At 31.8% G+C, this 23,149-nt stretch overlaps 3 protein-coding genes across 4 annotated transcripts; all 3 read right to left on the reverse strand.

The window, feature by feature from the left end:
* Window positions 1-3,815: 3,815 nt before the first annotated feature.
* On the reverse strand, window positions 3,816-8,018 carry LOC106777945. 2 transcript variants are annotated; one of them, XM_014665783.2, is made up of 8 exons: window positions 7,866-8,018; window positions 7,409-7,723; window positions 6,573-6,644; window positions 5,450-5,517; window positions 5,146-5,302; window positions 4,588-4,671; window positions 4,397-4,486; window positions 3,816-4,195 (listed from the first exon to the last, which is right to left on the reverse strand). In XM_014665783.2, the coding sequence occupies exons 2-8, from the start codon at window positions 7,694-7,696 to the stop codon at window positions 4,076-4,078; spliced, it is 879 nt and encodes a 292-aa protein (XP_014521269.1). In that variant the 5' UTR covers window positions 7,697-7,723; window positions 7,866-8,018; the 3' UTR covers window positions 3,816-4,075. The 2 variants fall into 2 exon arrangements, with proteins under 2 accessions (XP_014521269.1, XP_014521270.1); XM_014665784.2 differs by having other exon boundaries at window positions 3,843-4,192.
* A 3,953-nt stretch (window positions 8,019-11,971) lies between these two features.
* On the reverse strand, window positions 11,972-12,698 carry LOC106776795 (serine/threonine protein phosphatase 2A 59 kDa regulatory subunit B' eta isoform-like; the record flags this gene model as incomplete). Its single annotated transcript, XM_022776002.1, has 1 exon — window positions 11,972-12,698. A coding segment is annotated over exon 1 (657 nt), but the record flags the coding sequence as incomplete, so codon positions are not given.
* Window positions 12,699-19,293: 6,595 nt separating this feature from the next.
* On the reverse strand, window positions 19,294-22,626 carry LOC106776796 (PHD finger protein MALE STERILITY 1). The gene is made up of 3 exons (XM_014664265.2): window positions 22,323-22,626; window positions 21,955-22,228; window positions 19,294-20,668 (listed from the first exon to the last, which is right to left on the reverse strand). The coding sequence occupies exons 1-3, from the start codon at window positions 22,609-22,611 to the stop codon at window positions 19,294-19,296; spliced, it is 1,938 nt and encodes a 645-aa protein (XP_014519751.1). The 5' UTR covers window positions 22,612-22,626.
* Window positions 22,627-23,149: the final 523 nt, after the last annotated feature.

Consider the following 23,149-nt stretch of genomic DNA (forward strand, 5'->3'; position numbering starts at 1 on the left):
AATATGATTAATGTACCTATTATGAATTCTATAACATTACTTCTTCATGTAGATTTTGAATTTACTAAAAACTATAAAATCATGTGTTGTTGGAATAACTCTGTTCAATTCACAATTAACTTTAACATATTCACGTTTTAAGTTTAACTCATCTTAGTAGGAATAATGTCATATTTTTCAACATTTATATTTTTAATGACCATATGCTAATAATGAAAAATTTATGATTGCAAATGTTTTGTAAGATATTGTTTAAAGTAGAAAATATACTTTAATTTTAAAATATTCTTCTTTAAGAAGTAAGCCCGTGATTTAGTTCATTGAATTAGAATTTCAAATATTTAAGTTTGATTATCTTCATTTCCCTTTTGATAAGGACAATGTAAATTCGTGGATTGGTTTACAAGAGATAGATATAAAAATATTAGAACATATTCTCATCTTCATATAGGTTGAAGAATATCACCAGAAATATGTACATATTTATTTTTTAAAAGAAAAAGTTTTACTTGCATATCGTTTTAAATAAATTTTTAAATTAAGTTTTTCGGAAGTTTTATTTCAAATAATATATAAAAATTAAACAACATATATATAAAAAAGAAAAAGAAAAAATATATATTGTATTTTCATATAAATTTTTTATTTCATTTGTATTATTTAACTGTTGTTGCAATTGAAAATGTTTAATAATTAAAATGGTGAATTTATTGCTTTTGATAATTTAAAAAATAGTGTGTTTGAGTGTATATATGAAAAACCATTATTATATTTGCAAGGAAAAATAATACTCGCTTATATTAGATATGTCTTGTAATTATTAGTTTAGATATTCTCAATTTATATATATATATATATATATATATATATATATATATATAGAGAGAGAGAGAGAGAGAGAGAGAGAGAGAGAGAGGATATATATATTTGTTGGTTTAAGTAAATATGAGTAAAATTCCTCAGCATTAAACCATTTCCAGAATTGATAAAATTTGAGCATATACCATATGTAATAAAAGGAAATTGTTTATATTAGTTTATAATGATTAAGAGTTAGAGAATCTCAAAAACATGCTATCTTTTGTTTTCTATGGTTAATGGTAATATATAGTAAGGATTGTAGGCATTTAATGTTTGTTGTGAAAAAGTAAAAATAAAATATTTAAATCTTATCATTGTATATGATTAGAAAGTAATGGATAACATTAAAACTTAAAAGTTTTAACAAAAATTTATATAGTAAAAATGCAAAATATTTAGGCTTAATACTGTTTTTTGTCCTTAGTTTGGGAGATTGTGTTCAGAATGATCCTACCTTTTTTTTACGTAACAATTGATCCCAATTTTTGAAAAATCAGTTTAAATTAATCATTTTTCGTTACGGCGTCAAATATTTAACGGTACAGACTGAACTCTCTCATACGTGGCAATATAACATGTGAATTTTGAATTTATAAAAAAATAAAATTGACACATCAGCTTCATCTTCTACTAACCCTGAATTTAGGGTTTTTTCTCTTGCGGCCGCCGTCTCCTTCTTCCTCCCCTCTCCCTCTCCTTCCCCACAAAACCCACCAGCTTTCCAAGCACTCGCATATTATCTTTTACCTTATTTCCAAAAGAAAAATGAATTTATACAAATCTCACTGTAGGTTGCATCCAAAAAGAAAAACGTGGCAGATGAAGCTGGAGTCATTTTACAAGCTAAAATGAAGCAATTAGCGTCTTCATTCGAAAAGTATTTGTAGAACTCACTTGCTTCTTCCAATGCAGTGTACCATAGAAAATCAGCGGTGATGTTATATGTTACTCAAACCTTTTATTTTGTTTGGAAGTGTTTAGAAAATGGAGTCAATCAATGACAATTGAAATCTAAAGGGTATTTAGGAATTTAACAGTGGTGTTCAATTGGATAATTTCTATTAGAGCAGGTTGTTGCAGTCCGTGTTCATTGTTGGCCTTTCTACTGTGTTTTGGTTTCACTCAAGTTGTTCTTGATTATTGCACCAGTGTAGGGGTAAGAAAAGGGTTTCCTTGAGAAATGTTTGTGTTCTTCTGGAAAAAGAGATTGTTAAAGATGAACATATTGTTTTTATAGCGAATGCCCATTTGTTAGTTTTCGAGAGAGTGGTTGGAAAGCTGATGTGCTTTGTGGGGGAGGAAAAGGAGAGGGAGAGGGAGAGGGGGAGGAAGAAGGAGACGGCGGCCGCAAGCCCCTAGTGTCACGAGGGAAAAAACCCTAAATTTACAATTAGTGGAGGTGAAAGATGAAGCTGACATGTCATTTTCTTTTTTTAAAATTCAAAATTCATACGTTTTATTACCCTGCAGTGTCACGTAAGGAAGAGTTCAGTCTGTACCGTTAAATATTTGACGCCGTAACAAAAAAGGATTAATTTGAACTGTTTTTTCAAAAGTTGGAATCAATTGTTCAGTAAAAAAAAGTTATGACCATTCTAAACATAACCCCCCAAACTAAGAACCAAAAGCGATATTAAACCAAATATTTACTGAACTAAACACCAATTCTAATACTAAGTATAGAGATTATATAATACTCTTATATGGTTGAGATGATTCTTTATTAACTTGTGATTTGTCATTTTCAATATATACTCCTCTATACAGTATTGAGTAATAGTTGAGAACGATAGATATGTGTAAAATAATTTTTGATTAACCAGTATAGTTAAAAACATCAATAGAGTAAGATTAGACAAGACATGTGCGAATAGTAGTTTTCAATTACTCTTTTCATTAAATAAATATTGTACTCGTTTTCATATCTATATAGCTATTTTTTATGTAAGTACCACATGTTTTTAATATTTGTGGGTATTTGTTATGTGAGTATCAATTTTTTTGGAGTTCTCATAAATATTAACAACACATTTAACCATAAAAATCTATAAAAAAAAATGTATGAAAATATATAAAAAAAAATGGTGTAAAATTATAAAAAAAAATTGCATAATTATGAAAATATAAAAAAATATATAAAAGTCCAAAATAAAATCTATATATAAAACTAAGTTTTAAAATTCATAAATTAAAATAAAATACAATATATTACTATCATAAATTTCAAACAAAATCTATATAAGTCAAAATAAAATTATAAAAGTAAATATTAAATCAATTATTTAATTAATACTTGATAAATTAGAGAATAACAATTACAGGTATTCATAAATATGAATATTATGATATTGATACTCACCCTACTAATATACTATGATATTCTTCGAACATATATGGTAGATATAGGAAATGTAACATGTTGATTAATTGTGTGGTTAGATATTTGAAAATCACTATGTTGATTAATTGTGTGGTTAGATCTTTGAAAATCACTAGGAGATAACGATAACATAAGTAGTGTCTTTTGTTTTCTTTTTATCATATGCACATATGTTTTAATCTCCAGCCTACTCACTCATTAAAACAGTCTCAACCTTCTCTAATGTTACTTACGCATATCATTTCAATGTAGTTTTCCCCTTTTATAAAAAATATTCAATAGAATTAAAAGAAAAAGTTAAATATTTTTTAGAAGAGAAAAATAAATATTTTGTAAAGATTAAAACCAACTATCAAGAATCAAAATAAAAGTAATGAAAAAAAGTGTTCAATAACAAAAAGCATATTTGAGAATACGAAGAGTGAGTTAAATCCGATACGTAGTCATCCTGCTTCAATTGTATAAAAACCAATTTCACATAACTAAAACAAAACAGACCGTTTTTAACTTTATTGGTCAGACATGTTTTTGGAAGGAAGAATTGATTCTCATAGTTTTCCAAACACAGTAATCATTAGATGCAAGCACCGCCAAACAAATATACTCAATTAATCGTCATTTTCCATATAAATCTCATACTATATAGTAGCTGAATGATTAGGTTACATTCACATATAGATGAATTGAATTGATAACAATGGATTCTCGAATATCGTTTTACCATCCCCCGAGTATGTACATGTACATACATACATTAGAGCTGAGATAATCAAAGGTAAAAACGCACTGCATTTCAACAAACCTTCTGAATATTTATACATAGAAGCATAAAAATTACACTTGTTCCTGGTGTACTGTGGCTGGTCCTGGTGCTATTGCGAACTGTAGACCTCTACGCTGCCCAGATTGCAGAACAAAAGCAACTTGGGTTGCCGCTAGTGCTGCAGCCTCCTGCTTCACAATATAATACAAAAATGTAAAAAATTACATGCAAGGGAGAAAATCCCACTGCATGTGTTGCAGTTTCCCAGATGCACATGAACACGAACATTGGATGCAGCCCAAAATGAAACCATATATAGCATTACTATTCTGAAAATAATGGACTGACTAAGAAAACCGGAACAAATATTAATAACTATAATGAATACTGACTTGTCTCTGTCGTCGACGCTGCAGAATACTGATTGCCCAGGCCATAATGTAGCAAGGTAATAAAAATCCAGCCGCTCGAAGCAAGAAAAGCTGAAGAGAATTGTGAGCTAATTACGTTTGGCTCCAGATGCATTTGAAATCAACACAAAAATGGGACATATGAACAACTTAAAGAAATAAAAGCCACGTACAGAGAAAAAATTGGATGGATCATCGTCAGAAGAATCACTATCCGAGACAGAAAGTGCATGCCGCAAGAGTAGAAGAGCCATTAACTGATTCAAAAGAAGAGTTAGGCTTTAAATCATGTCCACATACTAGCTTGTTCACATTATAAAGAATAACAAATGCACGTCAAGTATATAACAGCCCTAAATGAAACGGAAGAATTTATTTTGGGCTCCATCTTTCCTCAATAACAGCTATTATAAACACAATAAATAGCTCTAGAAAATAAAAAGACCTTTTTTCAATGAAGAAAACAAGAACTTTTAGATAAATTAATTTTAGGAACTTCTCTAAATACCACTTCCACTTGTCAAGATCAAGCCACATGACGAAACTTAATTTAAAAGTAACTTTTAAGACTTAAAAATGAATCAAATTTTCAAACAGCTTTAACCTAAATTTTAACTCAGGTTTTGAAGATCCAAAAAGTGCTTGGTCTCCCCGACCCCATATCCAATGTGTTATCCATTACCATGGCACAATTATATTTGGTAGAAAGAAACACGGGGTTAGTGCCTTACAATTAAAGCAGCTGAGCGGCAGAATGCAGCCCCACTGGCATTGGAAGCAGCATACTCATCATATTCAGCATCCAAGAATTGACGTTCTGCCTCTGCAATTGCCAAGAGCCGAGGATCACGCAAGTCCAACGGTGTGCCAGATATTGTCCATCCACCTCTGCAAGAATATTGACAACTTGTTAAGGAGACGAGCTTCAAATTTTTATAAATAAGCCATGATGGCCACGATGCAACTGACAAATATAACAATACACATAAAATGTAATGGAAAACTATTATTTACAAAATGAAAATTTCAGCTTACCCTATATCAATAGTAGTTTCTTCAGGGTTAGGACGAGGAGGTGGTGCAGTGTACCCAGGTTGATAAGGCTGAGTGTTACATGCATAAAAAGGAGGAAATAACTCCCATCAAATTAAGCACAAAATATAATTGCAAGGATTCCAATAAGACACGGGACAGCCACCATTTGGTTCAATCCAAAAGGTGAAATTAACAGAAGTAATCTGAACAATATACAATCTAAAAATACAAAATTATATATTCTAGACATGAATAATGTTTTCCCTCCCCCTCCAAAAGCAGGGAAGTTATGGAACAAGGTGTGCAGTACAAATGCATCCTCATAGAGGCAGCTAAAACTCCAGAATATCTTGAATTGCAAAGCAAGATGCCCATGTTTGGTACATGGGTAGCAGGCATCCCATCCTCAACTCCCCATCCAAGAACTTGAAACGAATCTCAAATTCAACACAATTAAGAGTCAAGACAACCTTTTAGTAATATATTTCCAGTTCAACCTTTCATAAAAAGTATAGGAATATAAAATTATTTTAAATCAAGAAAATAAATACACAAATGTTTTAAATCCATGCATGTTACACATATTGTTGCTGCAGGAAGGCCACGCCAGTGGCTTGTTTACTTAAAGGAAAAAGGGATGGCCGTGTCATAAAGGAGAGAAGTTAGTAGTTAGAAATGCAGTTGTAAGTGATTGTTCTCAAATCAGTGGGCATGAGATGACTATATTCCAGTTCATGGAGGACATGTAAGCAGCGGCTGTTAAAAGCAGAACAGAGTAAACAGGACAATTAAGGTTTTAGGAGGAGTAACTATTGTCTTATGGATTTTGGCTATTAGCTCAGGGCAAGATCTCAAACAGGACTAGTCCTGATTATCTTTACTTATTTCAATACCATATCCAATGTCTCAGTGAAATTACTAAGTTAATCAAGCACACAGATACTTCATCAATCTGTCAATGCACCCTGATAGGCATAAAAATAATCTTTTATGTGAGAATTCTTAACATCAAACGAAGAAAACACAGAAAAATTTTATGGGGAGCCACTGCCTCCCCTTCTAGGTCCAACTAATAAAGCTATAGACTTAAAATAAGCTCTCCTATTATTTTCCATCATCATACCTGATGACATATCTCACAAGTAATGTCTCCTTTCTCATCACACCAATGCTGAACACACTTTCTGTGAGCATACTGCACAAGACCAAAAGGCAATAGTTCAAGAATTAGGAATACTGAACGAGAGGTGAAAAATGAAACTGAACCTGACACATATAACAATATTCTTCCTCCCTTCTTTCTCATTCCTCTATAGAAGCTGTCCATATTAGTGCATTTACCAGAAAATAAAGAATACAGAGCATTTTCTCATATGAATAATTAGCTGTCATTTGTCAATAAAACATGGAACTAATCCACCAACACAGTAAAGTAATAAAATAAGAGAATGCTTGTCTTTTCGGTTAGGAGCCACCCAACAAATGTTCAAAAAGCCTCTTGTTTGATTTTTGGACCAATTTGTAAACAGAGATTTGCTTCAACTTTGCCTTCAAATTTTGAAAACTTAAATCAAAACAAACAATAAGAACGCAAAAATCATATCCCATTTAAAATCTCATGAACATGTTTGCACCAGGGTAGCATCTACTCTAGGAAAAGAAAACAGTGCATATACACAACAGAGTGACAAAACTAAAATCCTTCTACCCAAATCAAAGCAACATCTGCTCAGTAACTACCATCAACACAAAAATCAACTTATAAATATCACCGCTTAAAATAGTTTTCCACATTGAACGATCATTTAACCTACAACAAAATTTCTAAATCCAAAGCGCAGAAATCATTATAACTAACAAAAATAGAATTAAACTTTTCTTTCTAACTTTCCTTTCCCCACAAAACCAATTTAAAAGTCAAAATAAAAAAAGAAAAATCTCAAAGACACAAATTGATACCTTAAGACTGCCGCTACAGGCGCAGGGCGTTTCCAAATTGGAAACGCCGTCCTCTTCCTGGCAGATGCGGCACTCCGCCATCTGGATCAGCGGCTCCTCCTCATCACATCCCTCCCCGACGTGATCCTCCGCCGGAGCGGTGCCCGAACTCCCGGCGGCGGCTGTGGTGGCATCCGCGGCAGCCGGAGGCGGAGAGGGCTCGGAGGGAAGCCGCGCCGGCTGTGCCACCGGGTCAACGGGGACAGGGCGTGCGAGACGGTCAACGAACAGCACCAAGTGATCGCTCATTGGAAAAACGAAACCCAAATCAAAACCCTAACGAAACAAAAGCAAAGAAAGAAAACGCAATTTCAGATCGAACAACACAGACGCAATAGAAAAAATTGGGGGAAATCGTGGAATCGCACGAGACAGAGCAGATCTCGCGGTTTCACGAAAAAGCCAGAGAACATCTTACCGGAAAATGGAAATTGCGAGAAAGAGAGAGAAATGCAATTGAAACTGCGTTTTGTGTTATGTTTATGTTATGTTGCGTTGTTGCGCGTTTTGTTCTTCATGTTTTTTGTATTTTATCTTTTCTTTTATATTAATTTTTGGGTTTGAAAAGTTTGCTTGAAAAATGGATAAAGGAAAGTAGGAACTAAGGAAGATACTGTGTTATGCCACTGCCACGCTTCATAAATTCAACGTTATCGACACACGTGTAAAGGGTTATTTTCGTCGTTGACGCGTCTTATGCCTTGCCGCTAAACGACCGTTTCGTTTGCTCTGTTCTTACCGAGTCTTTTTTATTGTGTCGTTATTTTCACAGTTACGGTCATCAGATAAACGTGACTTTTGAAGAATTCAGTAACTTAATATTTTATTCGTTGCAATTTATTTATAAATAAAAGAGTGTAAAAAAAAAGGGTTAAATATATTTTTAGTCCCTATACTTTAGGACGATTTTGGTTTTAGTCTCTCTTTCAAACTAAGGTATAATTTAGTCTTTCAACTTTAGAAAACTCTGGTTTTAGTCTTTTTTACCAAATTATTTTAACTTTATTTGTTGTTTCAAACACGTTTCATAGTTAATATTGAAACAAAAATGTGTCAAACAGTGTAAATAATCCAAATGCTATAAGAAACATGCTTGAAACAACAAATAAAGTTAAAAAAATTTGGTAAAAAAGACTAAAATCAGAGTTTTCTAAAGTTGAAAAACTAAATTATACCTTAGTTTGAAAGAGGGACTAAAACTAAAATCGCCCCAAATATAGAGACTAAAATCATGTTTAACCCTAAAAAAAATTTCTCAAATACATCATACTTTATTTTCAACTTTTATGCGTACGCTTTCTTTGATTTATTTAAAATAAATAAAGCTACGGATATAAAAACTGTAATGAAGATGTACGGTCAAAAGTTTAACGCTTTAATTAATTACAGATAAGTTTTTTTTTTTAAAATCGTCAATATCAAAATTATTAAATTTTATCATGTAATATGATGTTTATATTGAATGATAATAAAAGAAAACTTATTACATTATGTTTAAGATATATATATATATATATATATATATATATATATATTGTTTGGTATTAATATGATAAATAAATAAAAAAGTGTAACGATAAAAATATGTGAAGTTTTTTGATAGAAATAGTTAAGTATAGGAAAATATTCATGAAGATAAATGAAATATTAAAAAATATTAGTTTCTACCATTTAAACATTTTCAAACAAGTATTAACTAACATTAATGGACATGTTGACCTATATTTTGCACTGTGATAAATTAACTCCTTTAATTATATTTTTAATCACAAAATTATTATTACCTTAACTATTCAACAATATAAAAAAAAACATTGAAAATAAATTATTTACATAATAAAAGCTATTAGACATATGATCACAACTTATAATATTCACACGTAAGTTTTTTCTCTTTTTTCACGAAAATGTTTAGAATATTATTTGTACTGGTACAAAAATCATATTTTATGACGTATAAAAACGAACTATGACGTACATAGTTTTGTACGTTATAATAGGTCTACACATTTTATGACGTAGCAAAAATTTACGTCATCTGAACATGTTATGACACAGTTTCTAAAATCAGTCCATTTTTTTTATATGAATATTGGAGAAAATTGTTTCGAATTGATATTGAGTAAAAATGGACTGATTTTAGAAACTGTGTCATAATATGTTCATATGACGTAAATTTTTGCTACGTCATAAAATCTGTAGACCTATTATAACGTACAAAACTATGTATGTCATAGTTCGTTTTTGTAGTCATAAAATATGATTTTTGTACTAAATATTAAATTAAAATAAATGAATAAATAGAGACAAAATTAGGTCGTTCGAATACCAAGAATCAAATTCAAATTTGAAGAAATTGTTACATCACTAAAGAAATTGGAAGAAATTTATGTCTAAAAATCATTCATTTAAATTTCTTTTCCGTTTATATAGCCGTCTAGATCCTTTTCAAGATGTATGTCATTAAATGTGTATGAACTATCAGATAAATGAGGTTCCTTTACATGGATATTCGACTGTCTGAAAACACATCACTTTCTACTATCTTATTTCTTTCTGTTCCTAAATATGGCTGTTACTAAGACGACAAAAGAACAAGTTAAAAAAAGTATAGGAAATCCTCAGAATGAACTCTTTGGTGTTTATAAAGTCTTATTTTATTGAGATGTCTGCATTTGCCACTTATTTTCTGCTCTTAATGATTGTGAACATTGTTTTGCAGGATGATGGATACATCCCCAAGTACTCAATCTTTGAACTTGAGAAAGCTTGGCCAGGTTCTAAGGTGAGATAGGCCACAGGTGGGCATGTCTCATCCTTCATTCTCCACCACGATGAGTTTCGAAGAGCCATCAAAGAATCTTGATGATGAAAGGTATTATTAGTTAATTTTAATTTTTTATTAAATTAAAATAAAATATTTAATGACTAAAAGTGAACATCTCAGCAAGAACTTATTAGCCTGCATTATCAATTACATGCCAAAGTAAACTAGTGTCATAATCATATCCGAATTACAAACCTAATGATTGGGTAAGGCTCCACTCTTATTTGAATTAATGGAAGTGGTGACATTTTTTTATGACGTACATAGTTTTTAGGTTGAGAATCATTCACTAATCGATATATATATATATATATATATATATATATATATATATATATATATATATATATATATATATATATATATATACACTAGTACAAAAATCATATTTTATGACGTACATAGTTTTGTACGTTATAATAGCTCTACACATTTTATGACATAGCAAAAATTTACGTCATTTGAACATATTATGACACAGTTTCTAAAATCAGTCCATTTTTTTTATATAAATATTGGAGAAAATTGTTTCAAACTGATATTGAGTAAAAATGGACTAATTTTAGAAACTGAGTCATAATATGTTCAGATGACGTAAATTTTTGCTACGTCATAAAATATGTAGACCTATTATAAGGTACAAAACTATGTACGTCATAACTCGTTTTTGTACGTCATAAAATATGATTTTTGTACTAGTAGGTAATAAATAATGCTGATGAATTTCTTTTCTGTAATTGTGGTCAGGCTTTGAATATAGAAGTGTAAACTTGTATATCTTGATTACATATATTCAAGGAAGAGGTATTTGATTTACTTGATCTCATTCAATCTAGAGGGGATGTGGTTTCTACTGCGAAGTCTGTTGCGCCCAGCAGAGTGCCCATTCAGATTAGGGAAAGAGTGAATTGGGGAATAACATTGGCTGGTGTTAATAAGGCTGAAGTAAAGACTAAACAAGAAATGTCATCTTATCTTACGTAATAAAAGCTATTAGACATATGACGACAACTTATAATATTCACATGTAAGTTTTTTCTCTTTTTTCACAAAAATGTTTAGAATATTATTTGTACTAGTACAAAAATCATATTTTATGACGTACAAAAACAAACTATGACGTACATAAACGAGCTATGACGTACATAGTTTTTTACGTTATAATAGGTCTACATATTTTATGATGTAGCAAAAATTTATGTCATCTGAACATATTATGACATAGTTTCTAAAATCAGTCCCTTTTTACTCAATATCAATTCGAAACAATTTTCTCCAATATTCATATAAAAAAAACGGACTGATTTTAGAAACTGTGTCATAACATGTTCAGATGACGTAAATTTTTGCTACGTCATAAAATGTGTAGACCTATTATAACGTACAAAATTATGTACGTCATAGTTCGTTTTTGTACGTCATAAAATATGATTTTGGTTTAATACCTATTTTGGTCCCTCCTTTGGGAGGGTTTGTTCAAAGTGGTCCCTTCTTTTTTCAAAAGTTCACTTAAGTCCTATCTTTTGCAAAAACTGTTCAAAGTGGTCCTTTTTGCTAACGGCGTTAAGTTCCCTAACGGCAGAGCTGCCAGGTGGGTACTGTGTGATTATGTGGCATTGTTAATTGTTTTAAAAAATATATATAATTGTGACGTGTAATTTAAATTTATTTGGGTAAAATAAAGAAAGGATTAGGGTCAGAAGATTAGGGTAATTAGGGTCAGAATATTGGGGTAATTGGAATTGGATTGCAATGGGGATTGGGATTGAAATTGGGGTCAGGTTAGGGTTCGCTGTCACAAACTGAGTAATGCAATACGACAACTGCTGATGATACATTGCCAGGCATTTTGGCTTGTGCAGAGGAATCAGGATGCGAACAAGAAACAGTTTATGCTCTTCCTTCAATGGCAACACAAAACCATTGATGATGCTCCTAAGAATTTCCAAGAATTCGGCAATCCAATTATGCTTCTCAGTCTCAAAAATAAAATTAAAAAACACATTGTTGATGGCCTTCCTGATGAAAGGGCGATGCGCCATGAATTTGCCATAGATACGGTGNAGAGTCATCTTCAAGTACTCCCGCTCCCTCGGATCCTCGGAGTCAAACAAATCNAGCAGCTTCAAAATGAAGGACTGATCAATGTATCTCTTAGCCAACTTCGGATCCAGCTCAGGTGAGGCCACAAACCGCAGAAAAAGCTCATACACAATTTGCAAATGAGGCCAAGCAGGATCCATCGAAGGCTCCTCCTCCTCCACATCAACACCATCAACGATCTTATTCTCGCGTGGCTGAGGACTGAGTGTCCTAAATATGTTTGCAGACACCATTTTCACCACCTCCAGCATCACATTCTCCGCGCTGACGAACCTTCACGAACAACGAACCCAAATTCAATCTTCTGACCCCAATTTCAATCACGCTGACGAACAACGAACCCTAACCTGACCCCAAAAATTAAATATTGGAGAAAATTGTTTCAAATTGATATTGAGTAAAAATGGACTGATTTTAGAAACTGTGTCATAATATGTTCAGATGACGTAAATTTTTGCTACGTCATAAAATATGTAGACCTATTATAACTTACAAAACTATGTACGTCATAGCTCGTTTTTGTACGTCATAAAATATGATTTTTGTACTATGTACGTCATAGCTGATTTTTGTACGTCATAAAATGTGGTTGGACGATTTCAAATTAAAAAAAAACACTTTGGTTTTCTCTTCCAAATATGTCCTTGCCTCAACTTTTTTTAATTTAAAATCGTCCAACCACATTTTGACACGTGTGCAGTGTAAAAGTGATGTCAAAAATTGGTGTTAAAATATCATTTTCCTATTCATAATAGCATTCCACCTGTCTCTCATGTTGTTTTGTGTTGTATTTCATATCAAATATCTAAGATCTCATGTGCCATATATTTTTATAAAACTTGTTTGGTAACAAGAAAACAAAGTTAATCATAGTTCAAAGGAATTGTTATAAGATTTATTCACTTATCATTAATAAGAAAATGCAAACTATATATATATTTTTTAACAAGGAGATAAATGAGTATATAATGTAATTTATTTTTCTCGTTTAACTGAAGAGAATAAAACATATGTCATATGTCGGTAACACGTATGAGGTTTTCATAAAAAGAATCATATTAAAACAAAAATAAAAGTGTTATAAATTATAGGGTTAAATATGTTTTTAGTCCTTATACTTTGGGGCGATTTTGATTTTATTCCCTCTTTTAAACTATAGTACAATTTAGTCCTTCAACTTTAAAAAACTCTGGTTTTAGTCCTTTTTACCAATTTTTTCATACTTTATTTGCTGTTTCAAGCACGTTACATCATAGCATTTGGATTGTTTACACTGTTTGACACATTTTTGCTTCAATGTTAACTGAGAAACACGTTTGAAACAACAAATAAAGTTAAAAAAATTTGGTAAAAAGGATTAAAACCAGAGTTTTCTAAAGTTGAAGGACTAAATTGTACTATAGTTTGAAAGAGGGACTAAAACCAAAATCGCCCCAAAGTATAGGGACTAAAAACATATTTAACCCTAAATTATAAAAGTTCCTTCTTTATTTTATTAATTAGAATTTTATCTTTTTAAATATTTACATGCACACATAATTTTAAATTATAATTATCTAAATTCTAAAGGTAATCTAACTATATAGCTGTACTTCAAACTATATTTTTGCGACGAAAGTAAAGGGATTTAGTTAAGTAATTAATTTTCTATTAAGGACTTTATTCATTTGTTCTCTAGCTGTTTTGTAAAAAAATATTATTGGTATAGAGTTTGAAATTTAGAAACTAACTACAATCTTGGTGTAATCTTTGGAAGAAAAGTTTGTTAATAAGTACATTAGGGAATTATAAGGGTAACTTTAATAAATTAGAGGAGTGATTAGATATGTGAAAAGTGAGGTTAATAAACTAATATGCATATTTTATATATAAAATATTGAAATAATGTAAAGTGTATTAAATGTTATTGGTTATTTATAAAATCTTTTAACAATTGTTAATGTTTTTAAGATATTTAATCATACGACAAGTGTTAAATCGTTAATTGTATTGGTGAAAAAAACTTTTTGAACCAATATTACTAAAATGATGGATTATCACTGAAACAATTAGTGACTCGTATATATGCATCACTCACTAATACTCAATTGATAAAAGAACATTCGAACTACATAATTAATACTTAAGTGAAAGTTTGAAATTTGAAATATATATATAGATAATAATGGGTCGAGTCAGATATAATATTTATTTGCATCTTATTCATAAAGTGAAAATTTCACATGCAACCCATCTATTATTCGCATGAGTATTTGTTTTAAAATTTATGAATATTTGGAGACACTAACAAATATTAAAAATATATTTTTTATACATTTTAAAAATAATGTAAATAAAATTACAAAAAGATATATAAAATTTAATATAAATTAAATTAAATATAAAATTAAATTTATTTTTGATTAAATTTAATCTAATAAAATATAAATTAATTTTATTTTAAATTTAATTTAATTAAATAAAATATAAATTAATTAATTATTTTTATTTTTTTTAGAAAGATACTTACCGGTCAGATAGTATAATTGCTACATCTAACTCGTTTATAAACAAATATTAAAATATACATTAACCATAACTCACATATAATAAATATTTACAAGTATCAACTATCGTCATAGATTTTATCCATATAGTCAACATGACTTCTTTTTGTTATATACTTATACGTTTATTATATTAAGCTTTCTACAAGCAACATTAACGTTGCAGAACATTGCTTTTCTCTATCCTTAACCACTGAATTTTGTGCTTTAGTTTTTTAATGTTGGAAGTTTTTGTCAAGTGCCAATTTTTAAGTGAATTACTCCTCAAGTTAAGGAGGGTTAGTTCCATCATAGGCTCTATAAATAGAGTACTTCATTCACTCTAAAATCATGATCAGAAATCATTCTTCTCTCATTCTCTCTTTTCTTAGTTTCATTCTTTCTCTTTTTTTCCTTTCCTAAAAACATTCTGGGTTTGTTTTATTCTATTTTATATGGTGAGAGACTTGCGCAATACATCATAGATAAGTCCACGCTTCAAGAAATATTTTGTTTGTGATCTTTATTCTTTTATTATTAGCTCTTACAACACTTTTACTAGTCATTCAAATATAATAGTGTATGAATTTTTGAAACATATGAAATCATGCAACATATGAGTGCTCAAGCGATGGTTTGGTTGCTTAAATAGTTGTGAAAGCAAAATATATTATACTTATAGAACTTGTTGCATGTATGCAATATTGTTGGAGATAACAAAATAGGAAACTATATTCTTTACAGAAGCATACTCAAATAAAAACACATAGTAAAATTTAATTTAATTTCACACCTTAACTTTTACAACCATAAAATTACAAACCCTCTTATACAAACTACAGTAACGAAGGGCATGACCGAAGGCCATAATCCCTCGGAAAACGCCACAAGCCGTTGCTAAATACCTATTACTGAGGGTCCAACGACGGTCAAAAAGTCCTCGGTAAATACGTCGTCGCTACTTTTACCGAAGGCTTTTGACCCTTAGTAATTACCGAGGGCCAGAAGCCTTCGATAATTACCCAGGGCCTAAAGCAACTTTTACAAGGATAAAAGTCTAAATTTTCTCATGACACACCATTGCCTAAGTTTTCTATACATCTAAGAAATTTATTGAGTTTTAGTGACAATACTTAAAATATTTATTCAATTTTATATTACTTTCCTATTTTCCTTCTCTTTGATGAATATTTACTTAAGAAGAACAAATAGATGCATCGGTCAAGCATTTGTAAAAAAATATTTTTTAAAATATGGTCCATAATGAAATAAACATTGACAAAATATTTTAAGCAATAGATGTTCGAGAATGAAATAAACATTTGTGAATAGGTTTTCTCAATGTACTACTCACAATTGCAAACACCTTATAAAATAACAATGACACGTGCGAAACGAATGCTGCCACTTCCTTTATATTTTACATATAGGCTTAATACCGATTTTGGTCCCTAGTTTGGGGGCTTGTGTTCAATATGGTCCTACTATTTTTTTTCGTAACAAAAATATCCCACCTTTTGAAAAAACTGTTCAATTGACTCCTTTTTGGTTACGGCATCAATTTTCTAACGGTGTTGTTGTCCCCTGAATAAACATTAGCAACGTGGCAGTGTGAGATTTATTGACGTGTAAATTAGAAAATGGGAAAAAGTAATTTGTGGCTTCAACAGAGGGTATGAATGGCTTCAACAGAGTATGAATGAATGATGTTGGGTATGAATGAACGATGGTGTCTAAATATGCATGAATGATGTTTATCAGTACATAGTTGTTTGCCTCCTTTGTGACTTCACTTGTTAATCAAAATACACCCAAGATGTAATTTCAATGGCCTGAAAATTTCATCAGATTTAATTGACAATAGAGGTAGGTAGTTTCCCCCAACATCTGAACTTCAATGTACCAATCTATTTGCACCCAGAAAAAACACCATAGAATAATGCAACAAAAAGGAAACAGAGGCAGATGCATTTCCAAAATAGAAAGCAATAGAAAACAAAAGCAGCTTTACCCTCTAGCAATCCCCTCAATCTGATTAACAATATTAGAGATCATCCTGTATCAAATAGTATAGGTGAACCGCTTCACGAACTTGGCTCTTCATGGTTGAGCTTTGCATCTTTGAATCATTTTTTTTTCTTCTTGATCCTCATAACCCTGCCACATGAACTACATGCGTCAAGCCATGGCTCCCTTGGGCAGAAAGGCTAACCCTCCGTCGTCTGTGCTGTCCTTTCTTGTTTCCTTTTGAGACCCAGAGACAATACTTCTATTCAACTGCCTTTGGGTTATCTCGTGCAATGTATCGCCTTCAACAGCAGCAGAGTGTTGATGGTCATGGTCAACAAATGAAAGAGAGATCGGGGTTGGGAGATTGCAGCGGCAAAGTTGGCACAGGCCTGACTTTGGAGTTCTACGCGTCCAAAAAAGAGAAGAAGAAAGGAAACCCTCGAACGGAGAAGGAAAGGGAGCGGCGTTGGCGGTGTCGATGAGAAAGCGTCTTCAGGGAGGACAACAGTGACGTTGAACGGTGGAGGCTGAGTCGTGGTCAGCGGCGGCAGTGAAAGGGCAAGATGGAAGGTGTGTGTTCTCCTCTCATACGCGAAAGGGGCAAGATTCCGGTGGAGAGCGGCGGTGCACGCGGCGATTGGCCAAGGCTGTGGTGGCGACCTGCATCTCGAATGGAACCCTACCTCCCCTCTTTTTTAACCCCTCTATTGAAACCACGTGTTGAAATTACTTTTATCCCATTTTCTAATTTATACGTGAATAAATCTCACACTGCCACATTGTTAATGTTTATCTAGGAGGGCAACAACACCGTTAGAAAATTGACGCCGTAACTAAAAAGGAGTCAATTGAACAGTGTTTTCAAAAAGTGGGATCAATTTGTTACGAAAAAAAAAGGTAGGACCATATTGAATACAACCTCCCAAACTAGGGACCAAAATGTTGGGGGGAGGTTCGGCACACACATAGATCTCCACACATGGTAAGATATTGTCCGCTTTGGGCCAAGCTCTCACGGCTTTGCTTTTGGTACCACTCCAAAAGGCCTCTTACCATTGGAGATATCTATGTGTATATAAACCCTTGACCAGTCCTTCTTTCACTCAATGTGGGACTTTGTTTGCACTCCAACACAAAAGCGGTATTAAGCCTTACATATATACTTAAATTATTTTACTAATTTATTTTTGTTATATTAGTTTAATAAGTGTCGACTTAACCCACATTGACAAAATAATTTTTCTTGCGTACGTTAATTTACATTTTATTTAATCTTTCATTTCTAAATTAAGCTTCATTATCACAAATATTTAATTATTAAATAGGATCAAAGTGTGCCCAAAATCAATGTTGTGAACTTTTTAAGTACTTAAAAAGTGTGATTAGCCGACTCAATATTTTATAATTAATTTAGTGTTGAATCAGAGTTGGCTTCATGCTTAACACTATTTTACGGACACCAATAGTAAATATTCTTGCAATATTTTGAATTAATTAAAAATTAAAAAAATCTAAATATTTTTTAAAGATTATTTAATGATTTGTTTATATTTTACTTAAAAGCATTTATATATACTTGTTAGAATAGAAAAACTAATTTATATTACAATCGTCAACCATAAGATTATATAATTAGTTTACAAATGTAGAAGAGTTAACATTAAGAATATACTAACAATCACACTGAAATAATTAAAAAAATATTTTAACAATTATATAACAATAAAAAATAACTGAGCGAATCACAAAATTATTAATTTAATTTAGTTCAAATTTTATATTTAAACTAAAAAAATCAAGTCATAGTAAATATATTTAATGAAAAATCGAACTAAATCCCCTTACTCTCTCTCTCTCTATATATATATATATATATATATATATATGAGAATGGTGATAGAATAGTAGTTGATGGGTGGTTAGATGGAAAGGATGATAAAGTCAAAGTTGTATTTGTTTTGTTTGGAAAACTCGTATTAGTTTGAATAGTTGAAATTAAAAGTAGTTAGGCAGCCACCCCGCAACCCAAGTTCGAAAAAGGTTGCTTCCAAATTCAACCATAGCATTAAAAAAATCTAACCTCATTGTCTCTTTATTCAAATATTTTCATTAATTTTTCTCTGCTTTCGTTGTACCCAATTATTTCTAAGAACATTTATTTTATTAAAGAATCAATTTTGTCATAATGACTGGGCCAATAGGATCTTCATAGCCACCACTAATAATGTGAGTTAATTTCGTTTGGTTCTGAAGATAACAATGCGATGTATGAACTAATTTTTCTGTTGATCTTGTAAGACACGTGCAATTGTTAAGTTTTGTAAAGAAAAAAGAATTGTTATTGTAGAAGGTGAAAGCAATAAGTAAACATGATGGTATAATCATGGGAAAGAAGGAAGCAAAACAATTTCTTGTTCACATTTTTTGCATAGAAAAATATGAGGAATGTCTTGGTCATTTGGAATTCGAACACATCTAGTGTGTTGCCAAATTTCACAAATATCACAACACACCATTCTTTCACCATCTTCTTCCATCGTTCCACAACTACAATCCACAGTTCCACTATTTGGATCACCTTCACACATTTCCTCAATATTAATCTTTTCTTTCATGTTCCTATCACAACGACCTTCAAACACCACCTTTTCACCCACTTTCATTACTCCTAAAACCATTTCATTTCCATTATTCACACTCAAATTCTCAACTGATTCCACCACGAAACTCCTCAAACCCCAATAAATTTCTCTAAACCTTCTTTCAACCTCCACCTTCAACTCATTCACAGTAGCATTTCTTTTCACTGTCACACATTCATCGGGTGGCATAAAGGCCTTGTTTAGTTGGTACTCATCACCATCATTCCTCAGCAAAATTGTGCAGTAAAGGTTGAGCTTTTCTTCCGAACCCAGGTGAACTTGGTGAGAAAAATCTTCCCAGTAATCTCTTATAAAATACTTGGTGTCAAGAATTATCCTTGCTGCTAATGGTATAGCTGAGAGAAACTCTGAGCCCATGATAGGTTTAGGGTCTATGAGAATGTACTTATACAGATAAAGCATGTCTTTCATGAGTTGAGTTCGTGTGATCTTGTACTTGTTGCTCATTACCAGACTTTCATTACAAGGGTAAACCTTAGAAATGTCTTCCAAGCAATATTCCAAGACTTTGGTGACAGGGTTCAAGCTTCTACGAACCAAGTAGTTTCCCACGACATGGTTTCCTAAGGACTTCAAGACAAAATCTAGCAGACCTGTGTCTCCAATGTATGCACGAGCAGCATCTCTAACTTGTTGCCTTGAAACCCATCTGAACTCAGTTTTCTTCAAGGCCTCAACAATGACCCTTGTTGCCATCTCAATCCTCTTAGGGGACCAACGGCAATTGGTCTCAAGCAAAGCTGTTGTGGTGTAAGAGGCAATGGAAGTTTCTGGAGGAAGACGTGATTTGAGGTCTAACATGTAAGAAAAGAGGTCACCGAGGGTAAGAAGAGACTGATCTGAAAGTGTTTGATATCTTGAGAAGATGAGTGGAATGGCGTGGTTGGAATTTGTTATGTGGTGTGTGATCAAATACAGTGGCATGCTTCTTATTGCTTCTATGGCTTTCTGGTACATTGATTGAGTTACACCAAAGCTTCCTCTCCCAAATTTGTAACCCCAACGACTGAACCATGACTCACTGTATCCTATTCCATTTACAAGTCTCAGTTCCATTCCTTTCTTCTGTGAAATGTCATTCAAACTCACCTTCCTAAACATATATATACATCCATTAGTTTTCAATTTTCTTTCATTGTCACCTTTTCCAGAACACAATCTTTACCACATATATATCATAATGGAATCGAATAACTTTTTTATATAATGTCTTTTACAAAACACATGAATGAAATTATGGAATTTTACTTTCCCTTTTATCAAATTAATCTATAGTTATTTATGATCCATCTTCATGAAAAGAAAAATCACTAGGCTTGGAGAAATGTTAATAATAACATATTCGAACTTTTTTCTTTTTTTGCTTTTGACTAATTTTTGTTGGAATCACAAATTTCAATGGGTGACTCTAATAATGACTCTCATTTTTAAGTTTATAATTTTTAATATATTTTAACTAACCAGAGGGTGTTTGTCATTAAAAAATATATTAAAAACTGAGCTCTTGATATCCTTGGTAAAATTCTCTATTACAAGGAAACATGGATGTGAATTAATATTATAAAAGACAATAGAGAGAAAAAAAATAGAATAAAAAGTAGGGACAAGAATAATCAAATCAGTAAAATAAATTAAATTATGAATACAAACCTTTCAAATTTTTATTTATTTAAATAAAAAGAATATTTGAAATGAGCTTAAGAATTTAGTATATCTACGTGGTGCTTTGAGCTTGTTAGATCAGATCGTGACTTTTAACAATTATGTAAATTTAGACTTTTCTTAAGAGTTTTTCTATAACAATGCTGCTAGCGTGTGGAAATCTCAACTTTTTTGTTATTAATTAATGTCAAATTTAAGATGTTTATTAAGAAAATCAAATTCGTACTACTCCAACTAATAACTTGTCTGAGAATTTTCGAAAATTCTATCAGTAAAAATTACGAAAAACATGGTACCCCCATTTCAATGTTTTTTTTATCAATTAAAATCTATTAAATTTACAAATACAAATTTGAAAAAGTATATGCTAGTAACTTCACCTAAAGCAAATGCTTCATATATATTTACATAAGTGATTTGATGATGTTACATCAGTTGAATCTTTGAATGCAAAGAGTACAAAATGTAAAATAAAGGGGTAATTGTCTTTCTAGCATCCTTAAATAGTTTGTGACATACGACGTCACACAATAGATATTAAAATAGAATGTTTACGCGTCATGCAACTGTGTTTGCCATGTTATAAACTGTTTAACGTTGTTGATGAAAATATCATATTGTAAAGAGTTTGAGTGTTGTGTGGATAAAATTTTGAATAGATATTTAGAAAAGATAAAAAATGAAAAAAAATGTTGATAAATAAAAATGAATAGAGACCTTGCTTGCAATCCCTTGCACAAACGGTTCCAAAAGTCCATGATCTGGTTTCCAGCCAAATTAGAACCCATTTCCAATCCATTGACACATAGCAAATGGCCGAATCCATTAGAGTGAAAAACACCATGCATCATATGACCCTGTAATTCAATTAATTTCGACTTACCATTGTTATCTCTACAGCACCCTTCACACTTCCTGCAGCTACCAACTCCTTCCTTTGATGGTAACACAAAGTGATACTTCTTGTTGCATATCAAATGCTTTCCCCAGCCTATGCTATTTCCAAATATAACTAACATCATTTATTCATTCATCAACTTCTTCTTTTATTATTATTATTCATAAAACAATTAATTAAATATTACCAACGTATTGACAATGCTTGCAATGACGATTCACCACTGCTTCTGTTGCCTCTTCAATCACAAACAGCAAGACATGCAAAGGAGGTTGCTGATGAACTTCCAGTTGAAAAGACCACATTGGCATGCTTAAATCACTCTCCAAATTTGCATATTGAAGCAATGCATTCACATTCTCACGAAATGGCCCACCAAACATGACAGGGTAACCAGGTTCAGCAAAGTTCTTGAACCTGAAAACCCTCCCACACCTCTTCCTTTTGTTGTTCCCATTGACATCAACATTCAACATGGCCTTTGATTTTGTGGGATGTGTTTGGAAGTTCAAGCATGTTGGAAGCAAGAAAAAAGTGTTATATATATATTGTTCTTGTTTCACTCACATTCACACACATGGTGCCTTGAAATAAAATTGGACATGGTGACAAAGGAGTTGCACTGACTTGTGTAGCTTCTATTTGCATGACTTGTTTCAAAAATGGGTTTCTTTGAAAGTTTATCGGAGTAACATACGAAACGGTTGGTGTTTTGAAGTAAAGTATGGGTACCATGCAATTATAGCCTCTTCGTTTCCTACAAAATCTATGATCATGTTGGAGTAGTTGATTCCTATATTGTAGGAACTCTCAGCCAAATGCAACATTTATTGTCTAACTACCGTAAGGGACATGTTTTCTTAAATTCAACTTGCACTTTTCATGCATGTGATTACTTTGGTAAGAGGCTTATTATAAAATCCATTAACTCAGATTTCTTCTTGCCCATTTCAAACTTGTTTTTAGCTCTTTGCCTGTGCCACATTTTTCTTTCTTTAATTACTCACCTCATCT

Source organism: Vigna radiata, chromosome 11 (assembly GCF_000741045.1).
Source record: "Vigna radiata var. radiata cultivar VC1973A chromosome 11, Vradiata_ver6, whole genome shotgun sequence".
Taxonomy (NCBI): Eukaryota; Viridiplantae; Streptophyta; class Magnoliopsida; order Fabales; family Fabaceae; genus Vigna; species Vigna radiata.

Bases quoted from the DNA above. Each gene is read 5' to 3' on its own strand.
- LOC106777945 (XM_014665783.2), bottom strand. From the start codon at position 7,696: ATGAGCGATCACTTGGTGCTGTTCGTTGACCGTCTCGCACGCCCTGTC. The intron at 6,645-7,408 runs GTATCAATTTGT...GGTCTTGTGCAG, and splicing joins CCTGTAGCGGCAGTCTTAAG to TATGCTCACAGAAAGTGTGT. The intron at 5,518-6,572 runs GTATGATGATGG...TGTAACACTCAG, and splicing joins CTTGTGAGATATGTCATCAG to CCTTATCAACCTGGGTACAC.
- LOC106776796 (XM_014664265.2), bottom strand. From the start codon at position 22,611: ATGTTGAATGTTGATGTCAATGGGAACAACAAAAGGAAGAGGTGTGGG. The intron at 22,229-22,322 runs GTAATATTTAAT...GAAATAGCATAG, and splicing joins CAAGCATTGTCAATACGTTG to GCTGGGGAAAGCATTTGATA. The intron at 20,669-21,954 runs GTCTCTATTCAT...ATATATGTTTAG, and splicing joins TGCAAGGGATTGCAAGCAAG to GAAGGTGAGTTTGAATGACA.